General features: G+C 50.1%; 1 protein-coding gene across 1 annotated transcript in view; it reads right to left on the bottom strand.

Moving 5' to 3' along the window:
- The window catches only part of CSMD2 (CUB and Sushi multiple domains 2), a 576,739-nt gene that overhangs the window by 374,740 nt on the left and 183,347 nt on the right, over positions 1-18,652 (bottom strand). Inside the window, exon 4 of the mRNA XM_072974827.1 lies at positions 11,083-11,277. Within this exon, the coding sequence (XP_072830928.1) occupies positions 11,083-11,277 (195 nt within the window). The remainder of the gene's footprint in view (positions 1-11,082; positions 11,278-18,652) is intronic.

The following is an 18,652-nucleotide window of genomic DNA, read 5'->3' as shown; positions in this document are numbered from 1 at the left end:
CAGGTGTGGACACCGCAGTGAGAACAGTGAAGAAGTCGTTCTAGTCATCACAGCCTGAACCTGTGGCCATGGGAGGGAAGAGAAGCAACGGAGGCGATTCAAGAGCCAGGCTAGGGGAGCGGCAAGAGGATGTGGGCTCCACCCGGGAGTGGCCGTGGGGGAAGGGGTGGGAAGAGGCCCCAAGGTCTCTAATGGGGCAGCGGGGCTGGCGATGATGCTTCCATGCTGAGCATGAGTGCCTGGGGGGTAGACAGCGGCTGTGCTCCTGGGCCTGGAGCACAGTGAGGAGAACCCGGCGCCCGAGAGGCCAGGAGTGAGCAGGATGAAGAGGGAACTGGAGTGGAGAAAGCCGGGGACAGAAGCGACATTTAATAAGCATCAGGCAGAAGCAAAGGCACCTGTAAGGAGGCTGAGAAGGAGCAGCTGGGTGAGGGGGACTCCTCGGGTGGGAGCGGTGTCAGGAGTGCTGGGACCCTGAGCCGGCCCCAGCACCGCATGTGCAGAAGTCTCTCCCGTGCCCTCGTCGGCACGGTCTCCTTTAATCTGGCCGTGCATCCAGGTGTCCCTGCAGCAGCACGGAAGGCAGGAGGGGAGGCAGGTCTTAGAGAAACATGATGACGCCACAGACCCCTGCCTAGTTCTGGCCTTAGAAACCCAACTAGCTATGCTGTGTTGTCCTCAACCCAACTTGACCTCTCCTCCCACTGAACTCAGCCTTCTTCTGAGCTTCCTGTCTTGGAGGGAGGGCGTCAGCACTATTCACCCCGTGCCCCAGGCCAGAGGCTGGGGGACGTCCTTGAGCCCTCCCCACACCCAGCCAGGGACCAAAGTCTGTCTGTCCTTCTAAGTGGCTCTTGATTCCTCATCTCCCGTCTCTACTGCATTGGCTCTAGTCTAAGCCACATCGTGGTCCAAGTCAGCTTCAGCTGCGGAGCCTCCCTGCTGTCTCCAAGCACCCCTCCTGCCCTGGCCTGCTCATTCTTCACACAGAGGCCCAAGTGATCCCCAGAAGTACAGACCTGATGACACCATGCCCCTCTGTAGGAACCTTCATCAACTCCACTGTCACTCATAGATAAAGTAGAATTTCGGTGGCTGACAAGGACCTCCCCTCATACTGGCCTCCCCGCATAGTTCCTGAAACCACACTGGCCTCCTCCCAGCTCTTCTGATGCACCAAGCATCTCCCTGCTCAAAGGCCTTTGAAAGTGCTGCTTTCTGGAAACTTCTTCCCTAGTTCATTGGGCCTGGCTGGCCCCTCCTCAGCCTTTAGGTCCCAGTCTAAGTGTCACTTCCTCAAAGATCTTTCCAGAAACAGAATACCCCTTCTCCCCATCATACACTTTCAGAGCATCACATATTTTCTCATAATTAACAGATCAATTCTGTAGTTTGCTGTCTAGACAGTAGACTCCATGGGGGCAGGGGCCATGTCTGTTCTGTCCCCAGCACCTCCCACATTTCCTAGTGCATAGCAGGCACCCAATAAATATCTGTTGAACAATTAAGTGAAACAGAGAAATGAAGCTCAGAAAGGTTCAGTAACCTTCAGAAGGTGATGCAGTAGGTGGCCAAGTCAGGATTCCAGGTGAGACTCTCTGGGACCAGGACTGTGGTCTTCTCCACTATGTCACACCTCCTGAAACTGAGCAGGACCCTGTGGGATCTTCCCAGGGACAGATCTACCCCCTGCCCCAGGACCTCTCACCCCTTGTTTCCAAAAAAGCTTTAGCCTCCCAGGCCTTCCCTTAGTTCCGAAGAGTACAGTTAATTAGAAAAGTGAGAAAATGCAGAAACAAAGGAAAACAGTCAAACAAGACGAAATAACAATAGTTTAGCCATAAAACAAAGTCAAGGGCCTTTACTTCCTCCTCAAGGGCTATAGATAATATCCTGACCTGGATCCTTGAGTTTCTTTGCAGATACTAAAACCCCTGCCAGGTGGAAGAAGTTAACTGCATGCTGACCATCAGTTCATAGACCCCAACGGGTTGGAACCAGAAGGTTGACGATGTTAACTCCTGAATTACCACTGGTTACCTCTCCACCAATCAATCAGAAGAATGCCCACAAGCTGATCAGGCATCCTACAGCCCTCTCCCTCACCTGGCCGTTAAAAAACCACCCCTGAAAGCCAGCAGGGAATTCAGGTCTTTTAAACATGAGCTGCCCATTCTCCTCACTTGGCCCTTCAATAAATGCTGTACTTTCCTTCACCACAAAGACTGGCCGTGCTGTGCATCAGGCGAGCAGACCCAAGTTTGGTTCAGAAACATGCCTAGCTTGATAGCACTTTGGTGAGCCATCCTGAGATATGCAAACTTCCCAATGTTAGTCAACGATTTCTAGACCGTGCTGGAACAGAGGGAGCTTGAGACCCTCTGGCCAGAGGCACCAGTCTACTCTGAAGATGGCACCTTTGCCGTTGGAGTCTTCCCTGCCTCTTAGGCTGCTCTGACACCCGTGTTCCTGCACTGTCCTGTTATGATTGAAGATGCTGTAAAAGTTGTTTGGAGATTTTTCTCACACTTTAAACAAGGCATCATATTTCATGGTTACAACTTCAGAGTCGTAAAATATAACCTTCAGCTGACACCACACTCCTAAAGTATTAATTTACACTTTCTCCTTTTCTGACAACGGGCATCCTCCATCGCCATTAAGTCATGTAGATTCTGGGGTGCAGGTGTGTTATGCCAATAGCTGCCTTTCCAAGTTTATGACTTTATTTACGACCATCTTTAAGTGCCACTGAAATTCCCCCAATTATCTATAATTTGGAGAACTATCCTTCAGCCCCCTTTGATGTCTCCAGCGGCTCACAAGTTTCAGGTAGGGATGGAGGGACCTGCATCATACTCATCCCTGCAATCCTGGATGCCTAGAAGCTTTGGGGTCCCTGACACTGGGGTTCTGTCCACACCCTCCCCATCTGGGGCTACTCAGCCTCTGAGGAAGTGAAAGCTTCAATAGGCCCCCTACTGGGGAGAAGCCACCAGCCAACAACTCGAGTGCAAGGCTGAGAGAGCCAGGGCGTGAGTGCGCCAAAGCCATCGGCAGTGCCCCCGCTTTCCCTGTTCTGTGTCGCTCAGTGTCCCTGGCTAGGGTCCCCTGACCTACTCGGCCTCATCTGTCCCCTCTTCTGGGGGCTCAGGATTCTGCCCCTTCATCCTTGGCTGTCCCAGGGACACTCCTTCTTAAAATGAAGAAACTGCTTATTGCCTGAGAGCACTGCTACTTCTGCCACCCCCAGATTCCTTCCTCAGACACCGTCACCCGAGGTGACCTTCCGAGAGGAGGAATGGAGACAGGACACTCTGCTCAGTTAAGTGACTCTTCCCTGTGCACTTTCCTTACAGGCCAGGCGTTGTGCTAAATAGTTCACCTGTATTTTCTCATTTAATCCTCAAATTGCTTGAAGAGATACGTGTTATGTCACCCACATCTTACAGATGAGGAAACTGAAGCTCAGAGAGTTTTTAAAACCTGCCCACAGTCATAGACAATGGCTACTAAATGTTGGAGGCAGGCTTCGAATCCAGAGCACTCTGACTCCAGCCCCACACCATCATCCCCCTATTTCTCTGCTCTCAGGCTTGGCCGCTGTGTTGCCAGCCCCGGTGTGGGCTTGGGCGGGCTCCTGGAAGCCCCGGATTCTGGAGAGGAGATTTCCAGGTGTGAAAATCCCCCTCTTGCTCCCCACTCCCTCCACCTGAGGGCCTGGGGCAGGGGCTTGGCGCTGCCTCCCCCGCGAGGGCCCAGCCACCCATGCTCAGGTCAAGGTGGGTGAGTCTTCTTCCTAAGAAACCTTGGCCCTGACCCTGAAGCAGTATCTGCCCAGCAGAACCACCTCAGGCCCCTTCCTTGAGGCATCTCCATTAAGGAGCACGTGGGCCAAGTTCAAGAGGAAGGTCAGAGGGGAACCGCAGGAGACTGGCAGTCCCGGGCAGGGGAAGCAACTGGGAGAGGACCAAGCTCTCCGGCCCTAGACCAAGCTGCAGGAGCTCTGGAAGTAATGCTGTCATCATGAGTCTCCTGCCATGGGTCACAGGCCACCGTCCTCATCCGCAGCAGACGGCAGTGGCCAAGATCATGGCTGGCAGGCACGCGGACTTGGGTGGAATCCTGGCTCCATCCGCCTCTAGCCGTGCGATCACAGGCCAAGCACCTCACTCTCCAGGCCTCAGTTCCCTCGCCTGTAATATCTGCACCTCTGGGGGGGTTTGTGAGGATTAAATGCCAGACCCTCACAGGGTCTGGCACATAGTTCATGCCGGATAGATGCTGGCTGGTCGTGGCCGTCAGGATGACGACAGCTACTGAGTCTCACTGAGTCATCACTGTGATCGAGGCCCTCTGCTGCGTGAGGAGCGTTCACCAACTCAAGCCACGCTTCCTTATGAGTTAAGTACTGCTGTTATTATCACTCACAGCTTAGAAGTTGGGGCACAGAGAAGCTGAGTAGCTAGCCCAAAGCCACTCAGCTAGTGGGCGTGAGTGGCAAGGCCAGGATTTGAATCCAGGTGATCAGACTCCAGAGCCTGGGTTCTGAACGGTTCTGCTACAGTACTAGTAGTGCGGCGGAGGTGACAGGAGAGGGACTAGGGACCCCAGAGGTAGTAGAGGAACCCTGTAGTTAGGGATGGCCTCTGGGCACCACAGTCCAGGCCAAGGACCCATGCTCAGAATCACTCAAGGTCCACACTGCCTGGCATGATATCTGGCATTTCTCACATGTTGTATGATTTGATCAGCACAAGGAGGGCCAGCATGCAGTACCCAGACCCTCCTGGCTATCTCCCTCCAGGGGTCTCATCCCTCTCCTGATCTTCCTAGCTCAGAACTGTCCCTGGCTGCAGAACTGATAACCCCACGTGGATGTGTCACAAGCACCTCAAACTTGACCTGGACAGAATGAGCTCTGTTAAACGCCTTTAGGGCACATGCTTCCTGCTCCCTGACCCAGCTGTTCCCATCTTGGTCACAGGCATCCCCACCCTGCCAGCACTTCAGAAAGAGCTCAGGAGTCAACCTTGACCCTCTGTTCCATCAGCACTTACATGCAATCCATCAGAGAGACTGTCAGCTGTGCCCCCAAAGCACGGCCCCAACCTACTCCTTCCCGCCGTTTCTACCACGGCCACCCTTGACTGAGATGCAGCATCTCCAGCCCGCGTACCTGCAGTAGCTGCCTCCTAACTGGTTTCCTGCTTGTGCCTCTTGCCATCTACAATCCCTCTTCCTTCTAAGATCCAGAGTGATCATTGGAAAAAAAATTGAGTTCAACTGCACCACTCCTCTGCTTAAAACTCTTCCCAGGCTCCTTCCTGAACTTAGAACTGAAGCCAAACTTCTTGTCCTGCTTCACCACAGCCCCACCCACTCCCCTCGCCTCCTCCCCTGACTCCACTTTGCCACATGGGCCTGTTTTCTGTTCCTCTAACATGTCAAGCTCTCTCCTGCCTCAGGGCCTTTGCACCTGCTGTTTCTTTTTTCGGGAATGCCCTTCCCCAGGTCTTCATGGAACAGGCCCCTGGTCATTCAGAACTCAGTTCCAATGTCACCTCCTCAGAGAGTCCTCTCCCGACAGCTCCCTCAAAAGCAGCCTTCCTTGTCACTAGCTGCTTCCTTCTCCTCACCATTCCCAGTGTGATCTGAAATTTGGTTTTTGTCTGTTTTCTGCCTCCCAGATGCTAAATGGTAAACTCCATGATCATGGAACTTGGTCTAACTTGTTTATCACTGCAATTTCTCTGCGTCTGGAACAACATCTGGCACTTAATAGGCAGTCAATAAATATAGATTGAGTCACTGACTGGCTGGCACACAGTAGGCACTCAATCAAAAGTCGCTGAATCCTGAATGAATGAACGAGTTAGCAATCGACACTTTAAGGCCACTGCTCATGCCTTTGCTTTAAAACTCAGAGAGGTTTAGCGGCACACCCGTGACCCACAGCTCTGAGTTGGCACGGCTAGCGTGGAACCTGTTTGATTCCATGTTCTTTCTGGGCCTGACACTCTTCTCCTGTCTCATGTTCTGCAGATTCCATCCCTGGGGCCAGAAAACTTGGAATGCAGCTGGGCACTTGCCATCCCAAATGCCCGCTTCCCTGGGTTGGGGGCAGCCTGTAGGGTTTGGCTTGGACGTCAGAGGCCACGTCTTTCTTGTTAGGCTGCTTTCCCTCCACCCTTGCCTCTCAGCCCCCAGCACATCTGAACCCCGTTCCTTCCCCACACAGCCTCTTAGACTCAAGGCCATTGCCCCTCACAAGTCAGAGGCCGGCTACTGAAATCCACATGGTCTTCCTTCTTGCGGATCAGAGGTTCTGCAAGGCCCAGACCTCCCAGGGCCCTCAGCCTTTGAAAAGGTGCCGGTGACTCCGAGCGAAGGGAGAGCCTGCCTCCTTCCCTCTGCCAGCTGGGCCGAGACTTGATGGGCCAGTAGCCTTGGGATGGGCCTCGTTGGAGGTCAGACTCACATTTGCTCTGTCCCCAGAGCCCCACTGGTCCCCATTCCCTCTTGGTCTGCGCTATGTCTCCAGACCGAGCCCAGCTTTCAGCCAAGCAGGTGTCATTTCCTGTTTGAGTCAGAGGAACCTCCAACCTGCTCTGGGAAGCCCTGAACCAAAGAGCTGGTGTGACTCTGAGCTGCAGGGCAGGTGGGCTAACCCAGGCCAGTATCTTCCCTTTCTGGCTCATATGCCTACATCGTCCTGATGGAGAATTAGACCCATCCAGCCATCCGTTCAAGCAGCAAATATTTACGGACCACTGCCCAGTGGATGAAGTTTATCCACTCGCAGATGCCAGCCCTTGAGAGTTCTACATGAGAGGAAGGAAGGCCAAAAGGCTTTAATCCTCCCCGAGTCTCAGCCTGTTAACTCTGGCATGACCACCGCTCCTGGCACCACGCGGCACACAAGGAACACCCTCCGCTCCTCTGAGCTTGGCCTCCTAAGGAAGGGCGGTTTGGAAAAGCACTTTCAGAAAATCACAGACTTTACTGAGGATGTTTCTCAGGCTATTTTTGCAGCATGTGGTGAACTGAAATAGAGAAAAGGACTCAAAATGCAGGAAGTGGGGGGACATCGGGGCTCCGAGAGTGGGATAGTGTTTCATTCCCTCCCAGTCTTTGAACAGAGTCATGTCTCATTGCTCAGGCCCCAGGGAGTCTCCAGGGCTCAAAGCCCTTCTGAAAGCAAGACTTGATGTGCTTGGCTGGCTTCCCCAGGGTGTGCGTTCCGGAAGGGAGCATCTCTGGCGTGGCTAATTGCAAGCTACTTAGAGAGGACTTAGAAAGGTTGGCCTGGGACTCTTTCCAGAAGGGCCCTGTGCTCCATGCTAAGGAATCTGAACTTGACTTTGTCGGTCATGAAGAGCCATTGGCAGGATTTTAAGCAATGAGTGAGTCTGTCAGATCCGTGTCTTAGGAAGTTTGCTCCAGCAGTGGAGAATGGATTGGGATGTGTGTGGTGGGGGGACTGGAGGATGGCTGCCCAATGAGGGATGCTTTGCAGTAAGGCAGGTGAGAGATGAGAGAGCCTGGACCATAAGCAGCAGGGTCCCCTGAAGTGGTAGAGGCGTGGAGGGGGGCGTTGGTGCCAAGAAAGATTTACCAGGACACAGTGACTAAGAATGCAGGGATCAAGGAGGGTGAGGCATGTAAGATGCCGCTAGAGTGTCTGGCTTGGCCACCTTGGATGGTGACACTCTACCCCGAGCTGGGGAAGGCAATAGAAAGAGCAGGTTTGGGAAAATAGAAAGTTAGGTTTTGGACGTGTTGCATTTGAAGCCCCTTCCAGGGATGAGTTCAGGAGAGTCTGATATCCATGTGGGCCTGAAGCTTAGGAGAGAGGAAGGGTCGGAGGGAGACCTCGAAGAGTCGCCCCAGCAAGGGGGAAGCCATGGAATGGATGAGAAATTCCAAGAGATACAAGAAGTTCCCAGAAAAGGCCACGCTGGGCCTCCAGCATTTTGGGGGAAAAGTGGGGAGAAAAGTCTGTGGAAAAGAAGGAGGGAAAGAATCATCATCTGAGAAGTTGAAAGAGAATCAGGAGAGACCTGGGAAAGAGTCGTGCCCCCCGCAGGCTCCCCACGCCCCTGCATGGCTGCTGTGATGTGAACACTGGGGGCAGCAGCACGGTCACCCAGCCCACTCTGCCCACTGAAAGGTCAGCCCTCGCCCCCCGGCAGACCCAAGGCCAAGGAGGACCTCCCTGAGGTGGCCTTATCCTTGACCAGTGGGTTAGCATACAAAAAAAGATATTTTAACAGCCAGCCCCAGTGTTTCTTTCAGGTGCAAAGCTCTCAGTGTTCGGGGGAAACATCACCCTTTACCTAAATAGCTTGGGTGAAGAAGGAGGACTTTAGCCTGTAAGGAGATGGCAAAGCCAAGAGGGAACTGGGCTTTTGTGCCTAAGAAGTCAACAGGGGTCCTGAAGGGGGGCCAAGGTTGGGAGACAGCAAGGTGGAGGAGGCGGGCAAACGAAGAGAGGGGGCCACGCACGTCACAGGGAAGCTGGAGCCTGCCAAGACAGAAGCCAGGGAGGAGCTTTCAGGGAGAGGGGCCCAAAGGCTTTGGGGCTCGTGGTTGCTCAGACTGAAGCCACTTGCATTGCTGAGATGTAAACTCTCTGCATCGCCACAAACTTTCAGTAAAGGCTGTGCTACATGCAAACTCCTTTGTTAGTGGTTTTTGCTTTTTGGGGGGGGGGGTCAAGAAAAATGGGCCAAGTTTTCAACTTAAATTGGCAGAGCAAAAGGAAGGGAGGTGAGGCATGGCAGTGAGTTCAAGGCTCAAAGGATGCTGGAGCTGACAACGGTTCCTGAAAATACCGGGAGGGACTGTGGATTCCTACCACACTAACATGGGATATGGATGTGATTTATACCTCACAGGAGAGCAGCTCAGCCCCTCTGCCTCTCACATTGGGGCTACATTGTTTTGAGTTGCCGTATTGATTAAAAGAGTATGATGTTTATAGTCCTGGAAAAAGAAAGAGAACTACGTCTTTTTTGTTTCACAGCTTAAATTGTGTTGACTATCATGTTCCACATTCTATTATCAGGTCACAATTCTGACACCCCTCCTTGGAAGGTCAGTGTTAACCCGCAACATCTTCTGGACAGGGAGTGGGTAGGGGGCACTGTAAGGAAGAGTGGATACAATGGCTTCAGGCCACTCAGGGCCACACACCCGTATGTAGGGGCCAAGATCTCACCTGACTGGTTTGGTCATTCCTGGTATCGGTCACGGGAAGAGAAGCATGTCCCAAGTTAGAAATGGGCCTGGAAGGAGGGGACTTAGGGAGGCAAGAAAGGAGATTCTCGCTCTCCTGAGCTCCACCAAGAAGGACCAGCAAGGCTGAGGCCAATACTGTTGGTTGAAGAGGGGTAAAGGAACGTGGAGTCAAGTGGCAACCCAGATTGACTGGTTATGGCTTGCCTGCTAGGAAGGAATTCACAGGTACATCTGGACTCAAGCAGAAAGGGTGCTATGATCAATTAATTATGTCTGCCATGGGAGTGGGAGAAGAGGAGGAGATCAGTGTGCCAGGTATTTTCCATCCCCTGCACAGACAGTAAAAAGAGTAGGAGAAAGGAGCTGCTTCTCCCTGAGCTAGTCTTCTGACAGTAATTACAGAAAACCTGCCTCTAAACTTGAACCCAAGGAGACCTACTCATTCCAATCATGTCTCAACTCCTTGAAACGATCCTCCCAGACATACTTGGATGTTCTGGGATCCATGGAATTTAAAGATGAGAGTTTCAAGGGGGGAGGATACAGCTCAGTGGTACAGTGCGTGCTTAGCATGCACGAGGTCCTGGGTTCAATCCCCAGTACCTCCATTAAACAAAATAATAAACAAACAAACTTAATTACTCCTCCAAAAACAGCAACAAAAAGATGAGAATTTCAAGAAGAAAAGAGTAGTCAGTAGTGCAAAAGCCTGTTGAGAGGTCAAGAAAAACACAGGCTAAAATAATTTCCATCTCATTTGGCAACATGAAGCAGAAAATTGGCAGCAAAGCCGGTCTGTAAAGGAGTAAGTGGCAGGTGAGGAGAGATAAGCCTGAATGGGGCTTCCAAGATGCTGGGCATTGCTGGTGGCGTGGGGAAACCCTTCAGTGTGCTGTCATAGTAATTAATAAGGTGGGTAAAAACTATCTGAATGTATTATAATCTCAACTATGTGTGTATTCATAATAAATGCATTTGTGCAATACGTATTAGAGGAATATGGGAAGGAAATATATGAAAATCGTGGTTAAAAATGGGTAAATTTTGTATCTTCTTTATTCTCTCTGTATTCTCTAAGGTCAATTAAAATGATCATGGGCGATTTTTGCCATCAGATAAGAGGCATGGGAAATTATTGTATAAATAAGCTTGGTTATTATGGGAGTTGGGCAATAAGAAGTAGACTGGGAAGAGGGTGACCAACTGTCCCGGTATGCAGGGGCCTGAGGGGGTTTCTAGAACGCCGGCCTTTTGGGGCTAAGAAATGAGAAAATGCTGGGGAAACCAGGACAAGTTGGTCATTGTAGCTGGGAGGCTGAGGCCCATGTAGCACTGAAGGGAGGTGGGTTTTTTTGGGGGGATGGTGCTGCGGTAAAGAGGTTTTGAGCATATTTGGAGGCTGAGAGGAGAACACTACTATTAAATAGGGAGAGAGGCTGATTTGATAGAAAAGGGAAAAGAATGACTGCCAGGGTGAGGTCAGCAGGAAAGCAGCTCGGGGAGAAGGAGCCAACGCAAAGAGGAGGACCTCCGTAACAGGAGGAGAAATGATGTATCTCTGTGATAAGAGGGCAGGAGGTGGGGGCAGCCTGGCTAACACTATCTGTGGATGGAGGGGAAGGAGATTAAAGGAGTGTAAACCTGAGAGTAGGAGGTCCAGTGAGGGCTAAAAGCCCCTAGAATGCCTGGGGACCCTCAGGACTCTTGGGGCCCCTAGACATGGGCTCTCCATAGTGGGTACCTCACACCCTGCCGGAGTGTATGGAGACTGGGTCCCACTGGAGGCTCCAGCATCCCTCCTAGGCGCTGTCCCCCCCCAGACCCCTCCTGGCCACCTACCTCTGCAGGAGGGCAGCGGGAAGTCCCACGTGGCACTGTTCTCTGAGCCAGCGTGGCAGGTGAGCACGGCGTGGCCCTCCAGGAAGAAGCCGGGGTTGCAGCTGTAGCGGACCTTGTCGCCGAGGTTGAAGGTCGAGCCCTGCTGGACGCCGTTGGGCAGCCGCCCGGGGTTCCCGCACGTGTGGCTGGGGAGAACTGTGCAGAGAGAGACAGACACGCAGGCGTGAGCTGGGCTCCGGCCCAGACACCCCACATCCCAGCAGCACCTCCCTGGGCTCCTGTCTTCTGAAGGACAAGGTCGCCGCTTCAAGGCTGCCTGATCTCTGAATACTCACAGAAGCTAAGGAGGCACCACACATGCAACTTATACACGGCCATCCAGGTTTCCTGCCTTCCTCATGCTCAGCACTGGACATGAAGAATGTCTGAACCCGTGGGTAAGCGTCAGTTAAATCCATTTCACTTGTATTCTGCCTTCACCAATCAAGGTCCTTTTAATTGTTGCTACGAAAGACGTGCATGTCCTCCAAGTGGCATGGAACCCGAGCAATAAGATGTTTGCTGGAGTTGTTTTCTAGGAACTTGAAGTCAGCTGTGTCTAGTCTGAGCTGAGCCGGTTAAGACTGGATAGGACCAACGACCTTCCAACTGGGCATGCGCAAGTGTCCCTTTGGTGACCTTTTGACGTCAGAGGGCAGAAAACTCCACCCTCATATCATGCTAAGTGCCTCCAAAAGCGTGCAGAGGCTTAGCTCGTAGTTGCGCCAGCGCAGAACGATGAATACCATACCTCTCTCAACACTCCCCACATCTCAGACCACTCTGCTTCTTTAGTCTCCATCCCATAAATACCCTGAGCCTCTTGCCTTTGGGGAGACCGATCTGAGACTTGTTCTCCCATGTCTTTGCTTAGCTGCTTTGTGAATGAACCCTCTCTTTCCTGCGAACCTCAGCGTCCTGTCAGCGTTTTGGTTTGGTGCACGTGGGACAAAAACAAACCTGGTTCAGTAACACATCCATCCCACGTCACTCAAGATGCCCCAGGAAAATCACTTCACTCTGGGGTTTGGCTGCTCTGATTTCAGACTCCACAGCCCTTCTCACTAAACAGCATGGAAGGGACACAGACAGTGGCAAGGAGTAGGTGTCATGAAACCCGATGTCCTTTCTTTCATGCGCGTCTGCCCTGGCAGCCAGAGGGGCACTTTGGCCCAGCGGGTTTGGGGGAGTTGAAGGGGTTGTTAGTGCTGGCATGGGCAGTGAGGTGGGGAGGCAAGAGGCCAAGTTCTGATCAGACCTGTTTAAATGGGAAAACGGGGAGCTGGAGAATACAATGTATAGCGTGCCATGCGAGCCAGAGCCATCACGGCTGGCTCAAATGCGCTCTTACAGGCTGTGAGAGCATCATGGCCCGCCAGTCAGGAGGGAGGGAAGGAGAGTGCAGCCCCTGTGTTCCTGAGCCACTTGGGCCACCTGGCTCAGCTCCCCCTATGCTTGCCTTTCTTCCCAGAGTTGGAACTGCCTGTGCCAAGAAGGTCACACCTCCCCCCATTCCACACCTCCCCATAAAGGGAGGACAAGTGGTCACAGCTGTGTCCAGGTTGCCATCCAGCTACCCCTGCATTAATTCATCTGGCAATGATGATTTCTTCAAGCCATCACTGAGAGGCCGCAGAGCAGGGTGGTGGGAAGTACAGACTTGAGAGCCTCAGTGCTTGGGTTCGTATCCCAGCATAATAGCTTACTACCTTGGGAGCTAGAGTAGGTCTCTTTACCTCTCTGTGCCTCAGTTTCCTCATTTGTAAGAGGCAGTTCACAACAGTACCTTCCTCTGGGGTTGTTCTGAGAATGAAATGAGTGAAGGTATGTAAGGCACTTAGGACAGAGCCTGGCAAACAGTGAGCACAACTTGAGTGAATCTAAGCTCCCAGTTCAGTGGGAGATGTACACGATTAAAGGTCTGCTAAGTGTTATGATGAGATAGGGACCAGGCAAGGAACCAAACCCAGTCTAGGGTAGTCAGAGATTGCTTCCTGGAAGAGGTGACATCTATGCTGAACCCTGAGGGATTAGTAAGAATTAGCTTAAGTTAAAGAGTGTTCCAGGTAGAGGAGATATCATGTGCAAAGGCCCTGAGGCCAGAAATAACCTAAGAGCCTAGAATGAGAGGGGTGGTAATGATGAGGAAAGGAGATGAAGTGGAGGTGGCCAGCCTGGATTCTAGAGAGCCTTCCAGGCCCTTCCGGTAACCTCTTCCCACACATTTTGTTGTCTTCAAGGACCCTCTCTTCCAGTATTGCTGACCTTAGAGCCCTCAGAAAGAAGGGCTTCCTTGCCTCTTATTTTCTCCTTCCAGGAGAAGACAGCTTGTTGCAGAGGAAAAGGGCAGACTTTCAAACCAGCTTGAGCTGGTCTGAAACCAGGCGCAGTCACTGTCTGACTCTGTGGCCTTGAATCATGTGACTTTCTGAGCCTCAGTTTCCTCCACTGGGAAAGGAGGACAGTGCTATCTAATGGTTGGGTTACTGATAACTGAGGGATGGATGGCATGGTGCCCAGCACACAGTAGGTGCTCCAAAATGGCAGATGTTATCCTTCCACTGTGCTGTATTGCCATGAGGGCAGAGGCCTGGTCTGGTCCATGAGTGTGTCCCAGGAGCCTAACACAGTGCTTAGCACTTGTAGGGACATATGTGAGTGTTCATCGGTTAGTTGTTTGGGAGAGTTACTGATGTATTCATTCCTTCATGCAACACAAATTTATTGTGGGCCTACTGCACTTGGTGCTGGGAATACAGCCATGAACTAGCCAAAAAGGGCCCAAGCCCTTAAATGGCTTACGTTTTGGTGGGAGAGCTATTTTAAGGGCTGAAGAGCTCTTCCCTGCCCATTCTCTGCCTTTGACAAGTGAGATGCACCTGATGAAAGGATTGACCTCCATCACCATGGCTACTAGCCCAGCTTACAGTGGTCCCCATGATCCCTTGCTGCTGGCTTCCTTGGAGTTTCCCATGATCCTGCTGCTGGCTTCTTGGAGTTTCCCATGACCCCTTGCTACTGCTTCCTTGGAGTTTCCCATGATCCTGCTACAGCGGAGGTAGTGATGTGAGTGATGTGAGTGTGTTTGTGGGTGTTGGTGGTAGGAGGGGCAGGTTAGGTAAACATTTGGAGAAGAAAGCAAGCTAGGTGAGGGGAGGGAGCCAACCAGGGAAAATGGGCTGAGAACTGGTGTAGAACTAACGTTTCATTTTCTGCAACGAGTTGCAAAGACCCAATTTAATTAAATTACGAAAGTCAAATTTTTAATGAAACTTCTTCTGCTTTGGGCTTCCTTCCTTTGAAATTAATGGCTGGAACATCACTATAAATAAAATTTGATTCTTTTTAAAAAGTCACTCTCAAACACTCGTTGCTCTTTACCTAATGAGCTGTTCATAATCAGACCACTCTGACCTGGCACCTCCACTGGGACTTGGGTGTCATAAGTGCGGGCTCATTTCCAACCCCACCTCCATTTTTTATCTTGAGCTTTGCTCCTGAGAGGCCACACAGTGAACAGGGAGAGGGCAGATGTTGGGCTCAGAGAGGACTGGGTTTAAATCTCAGCCCATCTACCTCTAGCTGAGTGACCTTAGGCCATAAACTTTACCTCTGTGGCCTCCAAATCTTCATCTAAAAATGAGGATATTTAAAAATGAGGATATTTTTCTTTCTTCCTATGGATGGGGGTGAATTGTATTAGCTTCCTAGGGCTGCTGTCCCAAAGTACCACTAATTAGGTGGGTTAAAACAAGAGATATTTATTGTCTCACAGTTACAGAGGCTTGAAGTCCAAAATCAAGGTATTGGCAGGGCTGTGATTCCTCTGAAGCTTGTAGGGGAAACTTTCCTTGTCTCTTCCTAGCTTCTGGTGGTTTTGTAGCCATCTGTGACATTCCTTGGTTTGTCAATGCCTCTGTCCAATCCTTCAACTTCAAAGGGGTTCTCCCTCTGTGTCTCTGTGTCCAAATGTCACCTTATTATGAGGACACCAATCATATTGGGTTAGGACATACCCTAATTGTCTCATCTTAACTTCATCTGCAAAGTCCCTATTTCCAAATAAGGTCATATCCACAGGTACTTGGGTTAGGACTTCCAACATATCTTTTGGGGGCACAATTCAACCCAATAACAGGGCTGTTGTGCAAATGAACTAAAGTTAGATTTGTAATGCCCACCACTGAGTTCCTGGGATGTTTTGGGCCCTGGGCTACAAGTTTATTTTACTTAAACCTCAAAACAGTCATGTGGGATACATCTTATCCTCATTTTACAGACGAAAAAACTGAGGCACAAAGAGCTTAAGTAACTTCCCTAAGGCCACAGAGCTAGCACATGGCAGAGCAGCTTGCAAATCGAGGTCTTTCTGGCTCCATCCTTGAGCATTCTTAATTTTGGAATACAATACGGCTCCTGACAGAGGTAGTGCCAGCACATAGTGGGTGCTTAGTAACTAAAAGTTCCCCTCCTCCCTTCATTGTTCGAGACACTGAGACGAGATGAAGGGTGATTACCTGATTGTCCAGATTTAATTGTCTGTCTTTTCTTCTCCAGTCTGATTTGCCAATCCTGTCCTCTTTAATCATGTCAAGAGCAATAATTAAAGTGTGGTCTTTTGTAATGTGTCTGATGCACAACTTGCTGGACGGACAGAGGAGATGGGAGATAAGCCACAAAGCAAGACTTCCTAAGGCACAGTGTCCTTTGATTTTTGGATTTTGCCCGTATGATTTGGGGCACAGATATTATAACCGTTCATGCTCTTCCATCTATAAAACTTCCCTTTGATTGCTTACAAAATGAAGAGTGAGATATTTACATCCAAGGCAGCCCAGAACAATATTATTGAAACGGTGCCTGACACTGAACAATTCCATTGTAGATTAGCTGTGGGGAATTTTGTCTCTTCTACAAAGCCCGGCTCTTGCCAATCAACATAATATTCTCAGTGATTGTATGACAATGAATCTCCTTGGTGGTTGGAGTGCAGCAAAAGCTACATCATGCCTTCTTTTATTTTTAATTTGAGACTTTAGTTCCCATATTATAATGAAGAGGCATTTATGCTCTGTGGACAAGCACCCTCCGTATGTTTTTGATTTCTTAGCTTCTATCAAGTAACTTGTTTCATTCCTATGGCCGTACGGTTGATCCAAAGAGGCAGGATGGCTGGGAGAAAGGATTCAGGGAGAAGGATTTCTGTGTATGTGTGTGTGTGTGTGTGTTTGTGACTTGCAGAGTGGTGGGCCAGGGAAGGAGGAATAAAAACCATTACCTTTTGAGCACCTACCCTGTGTGCTAGGCACTTCTGCATCATACACTATCTTAATCTTTAAAACTCTCTTACTTCTAGCTGTTTGGCCTTATAAACATAATTTATTGCATCCTTACTCTGTGCCATCCTCATTGTCAAGTGCTTGGTATATATTTCTATCCCAAAGAATTTGCTATACTTGCTGTCTCCACGTCCTCTCCTCCCAGTGACATAGTATATAGTTAGTCCATTCATTTGTTTATCGTTTGTCTCATTCTGCTACAATATAAGCTCCATGAAGACAGACATTTTTGATCTATTTTGTTCACTTCTGTGTCCCAGTTCCTGGAACAGTGCCTGATGTATAATAATACCTCAATAAAAGTTGATTGACTTAATGACCTTATCTAATCCTCCCAATAACCCATTGAGAGAGGGCTCTGTCTTTGTTGAAATGGGTGTGGTTGCCAGTGAGGGTGGCACATTACCCAAGGCCCCAAAGCTCACTGCAGGTAGAGCTGGGTGTCTACAACAGGACCCGGATGCCGAGCCCAAGTAATTTCTGCCTTTACTAGGTTGTGCTTGCACTGACAATTCCACAGAGTTCATGGTGACTGGTATACCGCAAAACACTCTCACAGGGGACTCATACTCATTCTTCTGGTGGGGATGACTTGGTCTGACAACCAGGTCACCTGACCTGGTCCTGTACATTTCTTGCTATCTGTCAGTCAAACAAAGGCAGAGGTGCCAGGACCTCAGATGGGGTATGCCACCCACAGTCCACAGGGTCCTCCCTGACATAAGCTCTCCACTGTGAGCCAGTTCTCTTTGCTCACATTTGCAATTTTGCAACCTTCAGCATCAGAATCACATGGGTAGTTTCATAAAGATATGATTGCCAGGATCTGTCCCCAAACCTACCGAATCAGAATTTCAGAGGTAGAGCCTGAGCTCCTCTGGGTGACTGCAAAGCATAGCTGAAATTGAGAACCACTTACAGTCAGCTATTCATGTAGGTTATTCCATTAGCCCAGTTGGGTTATTGCCCTGAGCTGTGAGCTGTTCGATTTCCAGCACCTTTCTTGTTACTGGGCTTTGACTTCCGGGAGCAGCAAGCCTGGCTTCTTCCTGGGACTTCGCTGTCCTCTGTAAATCACACCTGCCCTCTCCTTCCCTGTCATATGAAGGTCCTCATCATCTCTCCCCTGGACTTCTGCACCCAACTCTGATCTCCCTGATGCTGGCCCTGCCCCCTTCAATGCATTGTCCCCACTGATGCTGGAGAGAGCTTTCTAGAATGGCCAATTCACCATGGCCCTCCCCTGTTACCCCGTCAGGCATACCCGTGCCAAAAATGGGCTCCCTACCACCAAAGTGCATGGGTAAAGGCAGACCCTCTGGTCCTTTGCGTGATGAATGCAAGAATAAATAAAAATTTGAAAGATTAACAAAAGTAAATAAAAAGAAAGAAAAAGACAACCACGAGACCCTCCTATTGCTGTCAGGATAAATCAAATCTTAGGCTTACCCAGCCCCATCCTTCTATGATCTGATCCCTGCTGCCTTATCGCCTACTCCCCTAATCTTGTCCCCCCACCACTTCCTCTGTGAAGCCCTTTTTGGTACCCTGAGTGTCTTGTATAAACTGTCAGACCCCAGGAGAACACATCCTGATAGAATGCAAATTCAGGTATAATGTCGTTGGCAACTGGTTCCTAGAATCCTGGGATTCCCAGCCATTAACTACCCAGGCTCAGTTTGATCATTTGGTTAATTTTGCAATCTCACAAGCCCACATTTTACATGATTGGATTTTTTGGACCCCACTTGCTGAATTAAGTTGGGGTTTTACTTGCGCTTCAATTCCAGCACTTGTCATACGACATTACAATTCAATCATTCATTAATTTACAACACCCTGGCTTCCAAACAGGCGCTGAGCCTGCTTGTAATTGTTTGTTTAGGTGCCTGTTTTCATCTCCGGGCCTCCTCGAGGGGCAGGAATGACGGATTCTTTATTTATCTAGTGATTTAATGATTGATTTAATGCCTGGCGGGAACAGAGTACCATGATGGCATGTGTGGAATACATATATATATAATTTATATATATGCAATTTATACTATATGCATATAAAATATGCATTATGTACAGGCAGCAACAAACTAAAGCAGGGTGGGCAAACTTTTTCCGTAAAGAACCAGAGAGTAAATACTCTTGGCCTGGCCTAATGGGCTCCGTTTCAGTGATTCAGCTTTTCCACTGTGGTT

The sequence above is a fragment of the Vicugna pacos genome, chromosome 13, assembly GCF_048564905.1.
Source record: "Vicugna pacos chromosome 13, VicPac4, whole genome shotgun sequence".
Classification (NCBI taxonomy): Eukaryota; Metazoa; Chordata; class Mammalia; order Artiodactyla; family Camelidae; genus Vicugna; species Vicugna pacos.
The sequence above is the reverse complement of the archived record's forward strand: the minus strand, read 5'-3'. Positions and strand labels throughout refer to the sequence as shown.